Source organism: Littorina saxatilis, linkage group LG17 (assembly GCF_037325665.1).
Source record: "Littorina saxatilis isolate snail1 linkage group LG17, US_GU_Lsax_2.0, whole genome shotgun sequence".
Lineage (NCBI taxonomy): Eukaryota > Metazoa > Mollusca > Gastropoda > Littorinimorpha > Littorinidae > Littorina > Littorina saxatilis.
The window spans coordinates 51,473,540-51,486,743 of record NC_090261.1 but is presented as its reverse complement, the minus strand read 5'-3'; the positions used below and the strand labels follow the sequence as shown (position 1 = coordinate 51,486,743).

Below are 13,204 nucleotides of genomic sequence, written 5' to 3'. Positions count from 1 at the left end.
TAGGAAATTCCTTGAGAGGACGTTGGAGCCCGCACCTTCCACCCCCAATTCATTACCTGTATTATTATTACCTCAGGAAAGTCAATGGATAGATCAAACTCAAAAGTGGGAGCTCAGCAGCTGTGAGACTAAGGCTGAAATACGTAGAGTTAAAGGAACTGTAACGACACTGTACTGTAAGCAGCATTTATATACATACATGTAGTTGGCACAACAATCTTGCACAGCCCCACAAATTGTTTAGCTTGTTTAACTGTGCTGGCATTAGATGATTCCTTATCAGGAATATACGCATAAGCACATCATTATGCAGGCACCCTTAGTGACGCTGATGGGGTCTATGTCGACCAAAAGAGTGGGATTCCCTGTAGGTGGAGTTCCTGTTGGGGGATTCCCTGTATACAGGGATTCCCACAGGGTGGAGTTTTTCAATAAAACTTGCAAACCATACTCGAATTTCTAAGAAATATCAAAAAAGATCGAAAAACATCAAATTCTACCGATGTCGCTAAGCATCACGTGACTTTCAGCGATATCAGCGAAACACTACAGGACCTAGACCCTGTGGTATTCCCTGTATACATATCGACATAGACCCCATCAGCCTTACAGTGACAGACAGACAAACATAAATTTACCGGTGCAGACGCACACACCAAAACACAACTCCTGACAAAAATCAGATCTAAAAAAAGCCGGGAGTCTTAAAATGGGTATAAATTGGCAGAGGTTATGAATAGCAAATCTTAGAAAATAGGATCTTAAATTTGGGGGTCTTAAAAAAAAGGGGAGGGGGGGGCTGACTCTATCATCAAAAGCAAGGTAACGCCAGCAACTGTAACTGACCAGCCTTGAAGGTGTCTTTAAAGGTGAGACAGGCGAGTGTGGTGTAGCCACCAGCAGAGCCTCCATCGATGCACGCCTTGTCTGGGTCCACCTTGCCCTCCCTCGCCAGGTGTTCCACACCTGTGCAACAGTCCTCCACGTCACAAATTCCCCACCTGCAGGTACACGATGATTGACGTACAATATAAATGCAATAAGCAAGAAAACAAGAAGAGTAACAAGCACAGAGCAACCTCTCTTTTATGTGCTATCACAGTGTAATACACACTATCTCATTATTACCAGCAAACCTCACATTCCTATGGGTTACTGTTTCAATACTACGCAATCCCTAATAACAAAGCAACTAAATTTGGCAAGAGTTTGTTTAAATTTTTCATTTGAACACAATGAACTGTTGCAACAGTTACAAATTCAGGTCTTTAAACTTGATCACAGCATTACCTAAATGAAAGGATATATAGCTGCAAAAATGAGACACTCTTGACTGAATCCCAAGGGCAACACTTCACGACAGAACTACCACTGTGAAAAGTATCACAAAACACTCACGACTTCCTCAGCATGTGACGATAAGTCCGCCCAAAGCCAGTGCTGCCTCGGTAGTTGACCAGCAGAACGGCAAACCCTCGACTGGTGAAGTACTGAAGCTTCAGATCAAGGTTTGCAAAATAGTGGCCCGTGGGCCCGCCATGGGCTCGAACCAGGAGCGGGGGCTTGGTGCCCTCTGGGGCCTGGAAGTCTTTGTTAGCCGGAGGGTAGAAGATGCCATGACAGGTCACTCCTCCAGTAGTTTTCCACTCGATGAACTGCGGCTCCTTGCTGAGGTAGCCTTCATCAATCTTCATGTGCATAGACTCCTTGATGATCTCAGTCTGTGTGGTGTGAAGAAAATGGTTGAGTCATTTGTTAAAGAAAAGTACAAATGTGTTAGTACATTCATTACAAAATACAGAAAATGTGAATGTAAAAATGTGCAAAGCAACAATTACTGGAAAGCCTCTGATCCCTCTTACCAGCCGCTATACAAAACACTTGGCAAAATACAGATGTTGGGACCTCAACATTGAAACGTTAAGGCTTTTCAGAGCAAAATATTAAGATCAAGACATGAACAGTCATCTTCCTCACACACGCACACCCACACACACACACAAACATGCACACACACAAACATGTATGCATGCAGGCACACAGAGCGCACTCATTAACGGTCTAACACCACGTACACACCTCTTTGGTATTGATGTTGAAGCGCACAATACAAGGGAATCGAGCGTAGCCTGACCCGATAAAGTAGGCGTTGCCGTCAGTGGTGAGCGCCAAGACCTTGTTGTAGCGGAACCCTGTGTCAAGTGCAACATACTGCCCTGGCTTGGCCGTGTCCACCAGGCCCAGTGTTCCCTTGCTATCTTCCAACTACGACACAACATTAAAATGCAAATCAACAGCGTAGCGTCTATGAATAATTTGCTCACATCACATCGTTGATCCCCAAGCTTCAGTGGGGAATACAAACTGAATACAAAATGAATGACAGTAAAGTAAAGCACAAATTTGGCTTGCTGTTTTACAGCCTTCAACCCAAGATGTTGACGTACAGTTTTACCTCACTTGTACCCTACAGGATCATTTTCAATAACGGTGAAAAACAGATGCAATATAATGATACAAGACTGTTTTGGGCTCCAATCTGTGCTCCAGCACATATGGCACAGTTCCAAAGACTGCAAAACATTTTATGTAAATCTGTGCCATGCATGAAAACCTGACAGAAACAAGATTACCTATCAGAGTATACATGTACTGCTGAGGGAGAGGATCATCTGCTCCTTGAAAAACCTTGCAGGCCATCCATAATTGAGGCCGAAGTTGTCAAAGCTTCATTTAGCGAGCTTTGTGAGGTAGACTTCACAAAGTAGATTTCGCCCAATTAATGACAGGCTTCATAGTAGAGCAGCATATGCCACAGTCACAAGTAATACTATCCCAGTGATTTTACTTCAACAAGATACATTTCCTTACCACTTTCTACCCCACCTATGTTGACCAATCTTTTTTAGCCGAGACCAGCTGTACTGCAGCAGGTCACTCAGAATTGTAGTAACTGTGTAGCTACTGTGTATCAACAAGCTGGAATGCAGGCATTAGATGGACGAAACAGGAAGCAACCGAAGCTAACAGTCTGGGCGATATATCCGTACCTGGTCAGACAGAGCCATATGAGTAGGTACGGATATATATCCGTACCTGGGAGACAATGAGTTAAGATGGACCACCAAAAACCACAACTCACAGGTTCCTGAGAAATGAGGATCTTGGTGGATCCGGCAGGGTCAGGAACGTACGCCGTTTTGCCAAACGACCACTGGGGGCCAGCAATCTCTGTTGGCACAGGGTGGAGGTTGACATGCGTGCCATCAGCGGTCACATGGTACAGGTTCCACCAGTTGGTGCGGTCGCTGACGTACAGGAGCTCGCTGTTCGGGGTCCAGCCCGGCTCGATGGCGCTCTCGTTCTTCCCCCCAGCGGCCATGCTGCGTGTGCCGTCCTTGACGGCAGTGCCTGCGTCATCCAACTCCGCCACCCATAGCTCTGTGTCATCCCATGGCTGAGGAAAGAACCAAGATCAGGGGGACTTCAAAACAATAAACAGTCAAACATTTCTATCACAGGCACCCAAGGGCCCGATCAAAAGTTATCAACCGGAATAGTCACAATAGAAGTTAAATTATATAATAATAATAATAATAAATAAGCATTTATATAGCGCAACATCATAACTTTACAATTAGGCTCTTTGCGCTTGACACATTTAAAATTAAAACACAGTTATACAAGCATTTACATAGATCTACATTCATAGTCAGCAACGCTTAATTAAAAGCATGCACCATCAAACATACATTAAATAGGGAAGATAATAGTCTCAGATCCTTTGGGGCTGGCAGACGTTATCGAGAGGTGGTGATGCCCCCCAGATGAGAAGAAACCTTCCAATAAAGGATACTTTTTGTGGTTCCTTTGTCAAAATACTTGACCAAATATGCCTGTCACGAAAGGACACTTTTAGGTACACTGTAGCTAATAAAGTCTCACCAATGTCCTCTCATCAGATATATCACTGGGTATTACACAGCAACCAGTGTCCAAGTTATAAGTAGATAAATGGAAAATTTCCTAGATAAATTTTCATTTAATTAATATACTTACCCGAATCACATTAGCATTGAGTCACCTGAGATGCTTATCACTGAAAAACGCTTACCCGGCTAAAAATTTTAAAGGGAAGCAACCCCATCACCAAAACGAAAGTGAAAGTAGCTTTGGTAATGGGCCAGCACACTGGGAGTTACCTCCCATACGGGTGTGTGCCACGTCACTTCCTCTAGGAACACGTGCCTATTCTCATACGGCTTTAAAAATCTTAAAACCATACGCGGGGCAGGTGGGAGGGAATACAGTATGTGATTCGGGTAAGTATATTAATTAAATGAAAATTTATCTAGGAAATTTTCCATTAAATAACATATTCTTACTCCGAATCACATTAGCAGATAACATCAACAAGGCGGTGGGCTAGAAATGAATCAAAACTCACCATCAAGTTCTGGACAGGAACTGACCTGCTGCTATGAGAGCTGGAAGGCCTCTGGAGCCATCCTGTCGAAGAGCCGAGACGTCCCGAAGATAAAAGTTTATGAAAACATCTTCAGAACGCCAAAACGCAATTGTCAGCACCTCCTCTAGACATCTGGAGCGCAGTACTGCCAGAGAGGATGCCCACGCCCTCATTTCATGGGCTCGGGCCGAGTCAAGTGGCAAGGAGGGCATGACCCCCCCCCCCCCCCCTCTTTGTGCGACTCCACTCATAAGCTTGCTTAATGAGCGAGGACACCCACCGGGCCAACGATACCTTCGACAAATCTTACTCGCGCCTAGAAAAGGGCGAGATAAACAGCAACTTCTGAGAACTAGACCAAAACGGCTGAGTCCGGGCTAAGTACAGACGAAGAGCCCTCACAGGGCAATTGACCGAATCAAGGTCATCCGGGGCCAACGCGCTGATCAGAGCCTTGACTCTAACCAGCGGAGAGGCCTGCCCCGGAGACTGATTCTTGGCCAGGAAATCGGGCCGGAAACGCAAAGATGCGGAACCGTCCGACTAAAAAGAGATATCTCCAGGCTGACCCGACAGGGCGTGGACCTCGCTACCCCGTCGGGCCGTTGCCAACAAAAGAAGAACCAGCGCTTTGCGAGTGACATTGAACAGAATGGCCTCGCTCAAAGGCTCAAAATCCGCAGAACGTAGGAATTCCAGGATTAAAAACAAGTCCCACTTGGGAGCGGGCAAACGAGCTTTAGCTTCCTTAAGAGCAGCCCTTTTAATGACTGCAGCTATAACGCCCCCGACTCGAACAGACCGACCGATCTGCTTAAGAGTCGCCGAGATAGCGAAGCGCCGGACCCTCAACGAGGAGCCTGAGGCGCCCTGCGAAGACATGAAAGAGAGGCGGTTGGCGACCTGAATAGAGCGCGGAGCCACCGAACTCACCCCTGTAGCTGAACACCAGGCAGTCCATGCCTTCCAGTGGGAAGCATAAACTGACGAGGTGGACGCTCTATGCGAGCGAGCCACCAAGTCCAGACGGATGGAAGCCATCAGGAGAGGCAAAGTGGAGCAAATCTGAGCTTGGAGCTTGTCCACCCTTCTCTGAGAAGGCTGGACAGTCCACGCGACCGTGTCGAAAGACATCCCCAGATAAGTGAATGTCTGTGACGGGGTCAGCTCCGACTTTCCCTGGTTGATCGAGAACCCCAACAAGTTGGATTCTCGAAGAACCATCAGGGTATCTTGCGAACAGCCGCTCTGGGACTGGTTCATGATGAATCAGTCGTCCAGATAAGCCCGCAGGCGGATACCCTAGGACCTCACCAGTGCACAGACCTGTCTCACCACCATGGTGAAAATCCATGGTGCGAGGGACAGCCCGAAAGGGAGTGCGCGAAACTGGTAGATCTGATCTCCCCACCGGAAACAAAGCCATTTCCGGTCGGCCGGATGCATAAGAATGAAAGTATGCGTCCGTGAGATCGATCGAGGTCACCCAGTCTCCTGGGCGGAGAGAGTCTCGGACAGAGGCTGGCGTCTCCATCTTGACTTTTATCTCACTCAAGAAAGTGTTGAGGAGAGATAAATCCAACACGGGACGCCGTCCTCCTGACGCTTTGGGAACGGCGAAAAGACGCCCTTAAATCCCAGGGAGCTATGGACCCGAACTCTCTCCACCGCGCCCTTCTGCTCCAGGGAGGCAATTTCCGACTGCAAGACGGAACATGCTTCCTGCGAGAAGATGGGCTTGAACCGCGGTGGCACTCGGGTAAGAGGCGCCTTTTCCTCCCGCCAGAGCAGGCGGAAGCCCGATCTCACCACTCCCACAATCCATTGGCTGTCTACTACCGACATCCAACGAGAAAGCGCACGGGAGGGGCCTCCCGCCATCACCAAGGTGGAAGGCGGGAGGGGGGTGAGATCGGGAGCGCTTCATTGGGGGTGTGGCTTACTCCCATAGCCGCCACACCCCCTCCCCGATGCCGTCCTCTTCTTCCTGCCACGAGCGACCGGCAGAGCCTGCCGCTTCTGAGCTGGCTTGAGGTTCGACAATGTCTGAGCCTGCTTTTGCTTAGAAGGCTTAGACTGTTTCACCCCCTGCAGAGTGAAGTCGAGGAACTGACTGTCCTTGTTCGACTGAATCTCCTTCTGTCTGGCATCCATTGCCAGAGAACAGAAGCGAGATTCCTCTGAGACCGGGGAGACTCTCAAGGTCTCCCTAGTAGCCAGCTCCGTGAACTGGGACTGCGAGAGGAAGAGATCCCTCCTACAGAGGACCGCTTGGGTGTACTGTAGAGAGGAAAGACGCAATTGTTCCTCATTGACCTTGGCCAAGGCGGTAAAAAGCGCAGAGACATCGTCCGCATTTTGTTCTTCACTGAGAGTGAAAGGAACCAGCGAATCGATCAATGCCCGATACAGAGTCCGAACAAGAGTCTCCGCAACGGAGGACAGTTCGATCTGCCGACATCCAACCTCCTCAGCAGAGAGGAGGGAAGCCTCAGAAACCGGCAGAACCAGATCATGCTTGATCGGTTTAGCCAGAAGAGGCAGCAATTCCCGGGGAACCGGAAGGGTAGCCCTAGGGAGTGCAAAAGACGCCAGCCAGCTCTGGCTCTGAGTGTGCAAGCTAAGCTTCCTATTGCCCGTAGGCACAAAGGAAGAGGCTTGAGAAGCCGACGCCACCCACTGCTGAGCTGATTCCGGAACTGGACCAAAAGGAAGCAGTAACGGAACAGGCACTGGCCGAATACCACTCCCCGCATGTGCTGGACGAACCAGCGAATGCGAAAGTTGGTAAGCCACTGACGGAGACTCGGCGAACCGGAAGGAAGAAACATCTTCCTGTGCCGGCCGGAAGTCCGCCATGGCCGAAGGAACGAACGGAGCGGAAGAGTCCGCAGCCACCACCCCTTCGGGGAAAAAACGAGACGCTACTTCCGCCGCGATGTCAAGAACAGACTTGAGCTTCGACGGAAACACGCCCCGAGACTCCTCGTTGACCACTGATGGAGCATCAGAATAGTCACACATGGAACCATGACCAAAACCACCAGTTCCGGAAGCAGAAGCATGCCCTGGCAAACCGGAAACCGGAATGCCTGTGCACGAACATTATCCTGCAACCCAGAACCTTGTGAAGGTAAGGGTAGGCAGGACGACCATCCGTAAAAACCGGAGCTGGATGAGCTGACGTCACTCCCCCATCCGAGTGGAGTGATGCCTGCTCAAGCCTAGGCACTAAATGGCCGGAAGGCGTACGCTGGAATCCACCCTCTGATATCCGGAAGGAAGCACCAGAAGAGGAAGCAGCGTGTCCGGCCGAAACCGGAAGTGTAGTCGACGAAACCGCGCAATGCGGAATTGAAGGCTGCACTGGTTGACTTCGTGATCCGGAAGGACCGGAAGTCAGTGAAAACTCCATACTGCCGCAGCCGCCGTAGCGTGCCTGCGTGGACGGATCATCACCTCCGGCGAGTGCCGGTAGTGCAGCCGACAGAACCGCGCAATGCGGAAGCGAAGGCTGCACTGAAACCAAAAACACCAGTTCCGGAAGCAGAAGCATGCCCTGGCAAACCGGAAACCGGAAATGCCTGTGCACGAACATCATCCTGCAGCCCAGAACCTTGTGAAGGTAAAGGGTAGGCAGGACGACTATCCGGAAAAACCGGAGCTGGATGAGCTGACGTCACTCCCCCATCAGAGTGGAGTGATGCCTGCTCAAGCCTAGGCACTAACAGGCCGGAAGGCGTACGCTGGAATCCACCCACTGGTATCCGTAAGGAAGCACCAGAAGAGGAAGCAGCATGTCCGGCCGAAACCGGAAGTGTAGCCGTCGGAAACCGCGCAATGCGGAAGTGAAGGCTGCACTGGTTGACTTCGTGACCCGAAAGGACCGGAAGTCAGTGAATACTCCATCCTGCCGCAGCCGCCGTAGCGTGCCTGCGTGGACGGATCATCACTTCCGGCAAGTGCCGGTAGTGTAGCCGACGGAACCGCGCAATGCGGAAATGAAGGCTGCACTGGTTGACTTCGCGATCCGGAAGGACCGGAAGTCAGTGAATACTCCATCCTGCCGCGACCGCCGTAGCGTGCCGGAGCGGACGGATCATCACTTCCGGCAAGTGCCGAAAATGCGGCAGCCGAAACCGACTGCCGCCGCTGTTCGATCAAATCCAGGGCCTCGTAGGTTATCGCCGGAAATGAAAGATCAGCATGGTATCGGTCGTGACCCGAAGCGAAAGAGCTGTCTCCCGAGAGAGAATGTCCAGGCGCCTCACGAGGGCTATCGGACCAGCTCTGCTTACCAGCCGCAGCTGAAGAGGGAGGACGCTGCTCCAAACCGGAAATGGAAGGCAAAGACACGGAAGCCAACGCCCGGACGTCACTGCCAGATGCCGGAAACGCCAAACAACTGGCGACGGAACGCTGGAACTCTGCCTGCACCAAGCTGCGGATTTCCGGAACCAGTGTCTAAAACAGAAAGGAACCAACGCACCCTGCACAGGTGCTAACAACGAGGACGAAGTCTCCGTAGTAGAGAACCGGAGCAGACGTAACAGTAGCGCTAGGCGCCGCAAAAGATAGCAGAAGTAGTAACAGCGCAAGGCGCCGAAATAGGTACAGACAACAAAGTGCTACGTTCTTGGTCTGTACAAGTAAAACTGCTTAAGAAGAAGCCTAAGGCTTAAATTTCCCCTTGGGGTCCGACTTGCCACAGCGCTTGTCTGAATCAGACATGCTGTCAAATCCATGTAAACAACACGAAAACATTTTACTGAACGTAAGTCTAAACGACTGAAAACTCAGTAAAAACACACACTTTCGCGTCAACAAATTACGATAGCTACACTTGCCTAACAAAAACAGAGGCACGTAGAGCTACAAACAAAGTCACACGAGCTAGTAAACTAACTCACACAACAAAATGGCGAAACACGCAAGTAACTGACACACAAGTCAACAACGCGTGGCAACGCGAAAAAATTTACTGACACGTAAGTCTAAACGACTGAAAACACAGTAAACACACACTCTTTCGCGTCGACAAAATACGATAGCTAAACTTGCCCCACAAAAACAGAGGCACGTAGAGTGTAATGAATGGCGGTTATGGTGTTTATAGTTGAAGGGATATAACTAGTGCTTTTTGTAATACAAAGAGGTTGTCAGGAGTGGTTTAACTTTGAGAGTGGAAACTTTTAACAGTTCAGTAAAATTCCATGGTTAGCTACGGACGGTCAAACTGGGTTCGCGGCACGTGAATTTACAACTGTGCGAGTTGTTCACGTTATAATCGCAACCGCCTGATTTTGTGAGTTGTGATTGTAAACTGCCTGACAATTGAAAGTCATTCGACCTGGGCTCTCGGATGAGAAACCTGCTCTTGCTTTTGATGTCAACCTTGGAACCGGGAAACATTGCCGGGATGACTTGGACTTTTGTATGGGTGCCGCCATATTGGAAGATGAGGTACTTTGCTAGTTTTGTGTGAACTTGAACATTTCTTTTGTATGCGCGGACATGACTTGTGTACTTGAATAATTTCGGAATTGTATAATTTTCTTGTGCTCGGTTGGTGTGTTTTTGAATATTGTTAGTTGTTACAGTAGGGTGTTATATTTTGTAACAGGCCGCCCCAGTCTGACTTGTGCGGGGTGGTGCCAGAGTGGCGAGGGTGCGATGGAGGCCGTAAGGTTGAAGGCTAGCTACATCGTCACCTCTACATAACGTAAAAGTTATGTTTTGTTTATTTGCTTTCTTGTCCTTGTAAATATGTTCTGACGTTGACAATGAATGAGTGAGTTTCACAAGGTCGTGGACAATGAATGAGTGAGTTTCACAAGGTCGTGGACAATGAATGAATGAGTTTCAAAAGGTCATGAATTGATTATTGTAAGCAAGAAAGTATTTGAGAATTTGAGGAATGAGTTGATAATTGCTATGTCAGAAAGAAACCAATTTGTATGTTCTAATTAAACCATTGGCTATTGTTTGGAAAGAATGAGTTGGTGAAAGACTACAAATTCTTCTAATCTTCTCTCTGCTTTCCTAAACTTCTGAGCGGGAGTCAGATGATTGACTGTGTGTGTGTGTGTGCACATATAAAGAATCTGGAAGGAGATTAATAAGGATAAATACGGATCTTCTTTATTTCAAATCTCTTACATTGGCGAGCTTGCGGTTGTATTAATTGGAAAATTTTTGAAGATTAATTAATTTTTTTTGGTGCGTTCCCTTGAGTGCAGTTAGGCTTATTTTATATTATTGACTTGTAGAGCTGAAGTGTTGTTTGGTTTTGCGCAGATGCTGATGCATGCAGTCTGGAGGATGGACATCCTTGTCATCTGCCTGTGAAGGGAGTTCCTTGGTCTGTGGACGGATGCATCCTGTGCCTGACTGAGCGACATATTTTGGACAGGAGTGAGTCATTTGCTTATCTGACACTCAAGTTAACATTCTATATATTTTTGAGAATAATTTGTCTCTCTGAGTGTTGGTTCTTGCTTGTGAGTAGGTTATTTTTTTTCCCCCTACTTTACACGAAGCGCCCTGTAGGTTAGTTTTACCTACAAGTGAATAATACATGACACATCATTTTTCCCTTTTACGTGTACACAGTTTGTAAATAGTTGTGGGTCAGCAATGCCTTGATTCATAAGTGTTTGGGAATGGGGGTATGTCTAGTTTCTAGGCCAAGTTTTTGAGCGGAGCCTAGTTTCAAATGTATTGATTGTTTCCCCTTGTAGTTCGGTTGATCGGTTTCCTAGACTGTGTCACTTTAGTACTGAACTTGAGGAAGTCAGGTAAATTCTAAAGTTTAGTGGACTATTGTGTTCACGTTAGTCAAAGCTAAGTTTTGGTGTTGCCCTCTAGCATTCTATGTAGAGGATAGTCATAGTTTGCTTAAGTGATAGCGGTTTGTTCACGATGGCATCTCAAGAAGAGGTTCAAGCTTTGATAGCGCAGTTTAAGGTGGAGGGTGAAGCCTTAGGAAAAGATGGTGCATCACTGAACAAGTATGTGGAGGATAATTTGCGTGAGGAAAGAGCAGCAAGAAGAAAAAGAGAAAATGATATTGCTCTTCAAGAAAAAGAACTCGCTGCTGCACGTGAGCTTAAAGAGAGAGAGTTAGCTGAACAAGCTAAGATTGAAAATCTTCGTCAAGAAAAAGAAATCGCTGCTGCACGTGAGCTTAAAGAGAGAGAGTTAGCTGAACAAGCTAAGATTGAAAATCGTCGTCTCGATATTGAAGAAGAAAAGGCGAACAGGGAGGCAAAGTTGCGAGCAGACGAGTTGGTTGAAAAAGCAAGCAGGAATAAATTGGCCAATCGTCCCAAGATTCCCTATTTTGATGATAAATCAGATGACATTGAGAGTTATCTGTATCGCTTCGATAAGCACGCAGCTAGCTTGAAGTGGTCAAAGGATGAGAAGGCTTTGATTTTGCCTACTCTACTCAGAGGTCGTGCTCTGAATTATTTTCAAGAGTTACCAGTAGAAGATACTAATGACTATGCCAAACTGTCAGCGCATTTGTTGAAGAGATTCAAATGTACTGAAGAAGGTTTCAGAACGCAGTTTCGCTCATGCAAACCTGAATCTGGTGAAACCATGCATGTCTTTTTCTCCCGCATGAGAAGATTTTTTACTAGATGGACAGATATGGCTGGAGTTGGCACAGATTTCGCTTTGCTCTGTGACTTGGTGCTCAGAGAGCAGATTCTGTCTAGTTGTGCGTCGTCTCTGGTTACTTTTCTGAAAGAAGACAAGCATACTACCGCTCAAACCATGATAGACGCAGCTGAAAGATACAGGGAAGCACATCCTAGTCAAAACCTAGCAGCAAAAGGTTCTAGTGATCCTCTGTTGGCTAATGTCGGTCTTCCAAATGGGAGAGGAGGTCATTCAGGTGGTCGAGGTGGTCACAGGTTTTCTAAGAAGAATAGTCAGGCTGACACAAACCCACCGACAGAACAAAGCTCTCCTGATAATAAGGGTGGCAGAGGTGCTAGTCAATCTGGTAGAGGTAGAGGTGGTCAGAACTATCAGAGGAAGTGTTGGTGGTGTCAAGATACTTCGCACAAGTTGGCAGATTGTCCCAAAAAAATGCATACTGCTTCAGTATCCGTTGTCACTGTTGAGGAGTCCAGCTGTAGTGAAGACGAGCAGTCTGTGGCGTCAGTAGGATTTTCAGGTAGTGATGAACTTCCCGAGTCTATTCAGACATGTGAAGGTACCTTAAATGGTAGTGAGGTCACGGTCATGTTGGATAGTGGGTGTTCCACGGTTGGGGTCAGGAAGTCCCTAGTGAGAGATGATCAGTTTACTGGGAAGGTACAGGTGTGTAGACAGTTCAGTGGGGATTTAGTTCGGTTACCCATTGCGATTGTGAGTCTGGATACACCATACTTTTCTGGAAGTGTTGAGGCATGTGTGATCGACAATCCAGTATGTGACGTCATTTTGGGTAGAATACAGGGATGTACATTTGGATGTGTCGAGGTTACTAGCGCAGTCCAGACAAGAGGTCAAAAAGCTAGAGAAGAACGTCCTTTTAGACCGCTGTTGACCGCTAAAGTTCCCCAACTTGATATCAATGCTGAGAAACTGTCCAAAATGCAAAAGGATGACAAAACGTTGCATGATCTGTTCGAGAAAGTTGGCCAAGGAAAATCGGAAGAGTCGTCTGGTTGTGTGGTGTCGTTTGTTGGTCAGAACCCAGTTGTTGCCACATTGGGAGTG

At 47.8% G+C, this 13,204-nt stretch overlaps 1 protein-coding gene across 1 annotated transcript in view; it reads right to left on the bottom strand.

The window, feature by feature from the left end:
• The window catches only part of LOC138953886 (dipeptidyl-peptidase 5-like), a 40,675-nt gene that overhangs the window by 5,120 nt on the left and 22,351 nt on the right, over positions 1-13,204 (bottom strand). Inside the window, exons 5-8 of the mRNA XM_070325850.1 lie at positions 3,143-3,457; positions 2,080-2,265; positions 1,399-1,721; positions 847-1,001 (exon numbers count right to left, since the gene is read on the bottom strand). Of these exons, the coding sequence (XP_070181951.1) occupies positions 847-1,001; positions 1,399-1,721; positions 2,080-2,265; positions 3,143-3,457 (979 nt within the window). The remainder of the gene's footprint in view (positions 1-846; positions 1,002-1,398; positions 1,722-2,079; positions 2,266-3,142; positions 3,458-13,204) is intronic.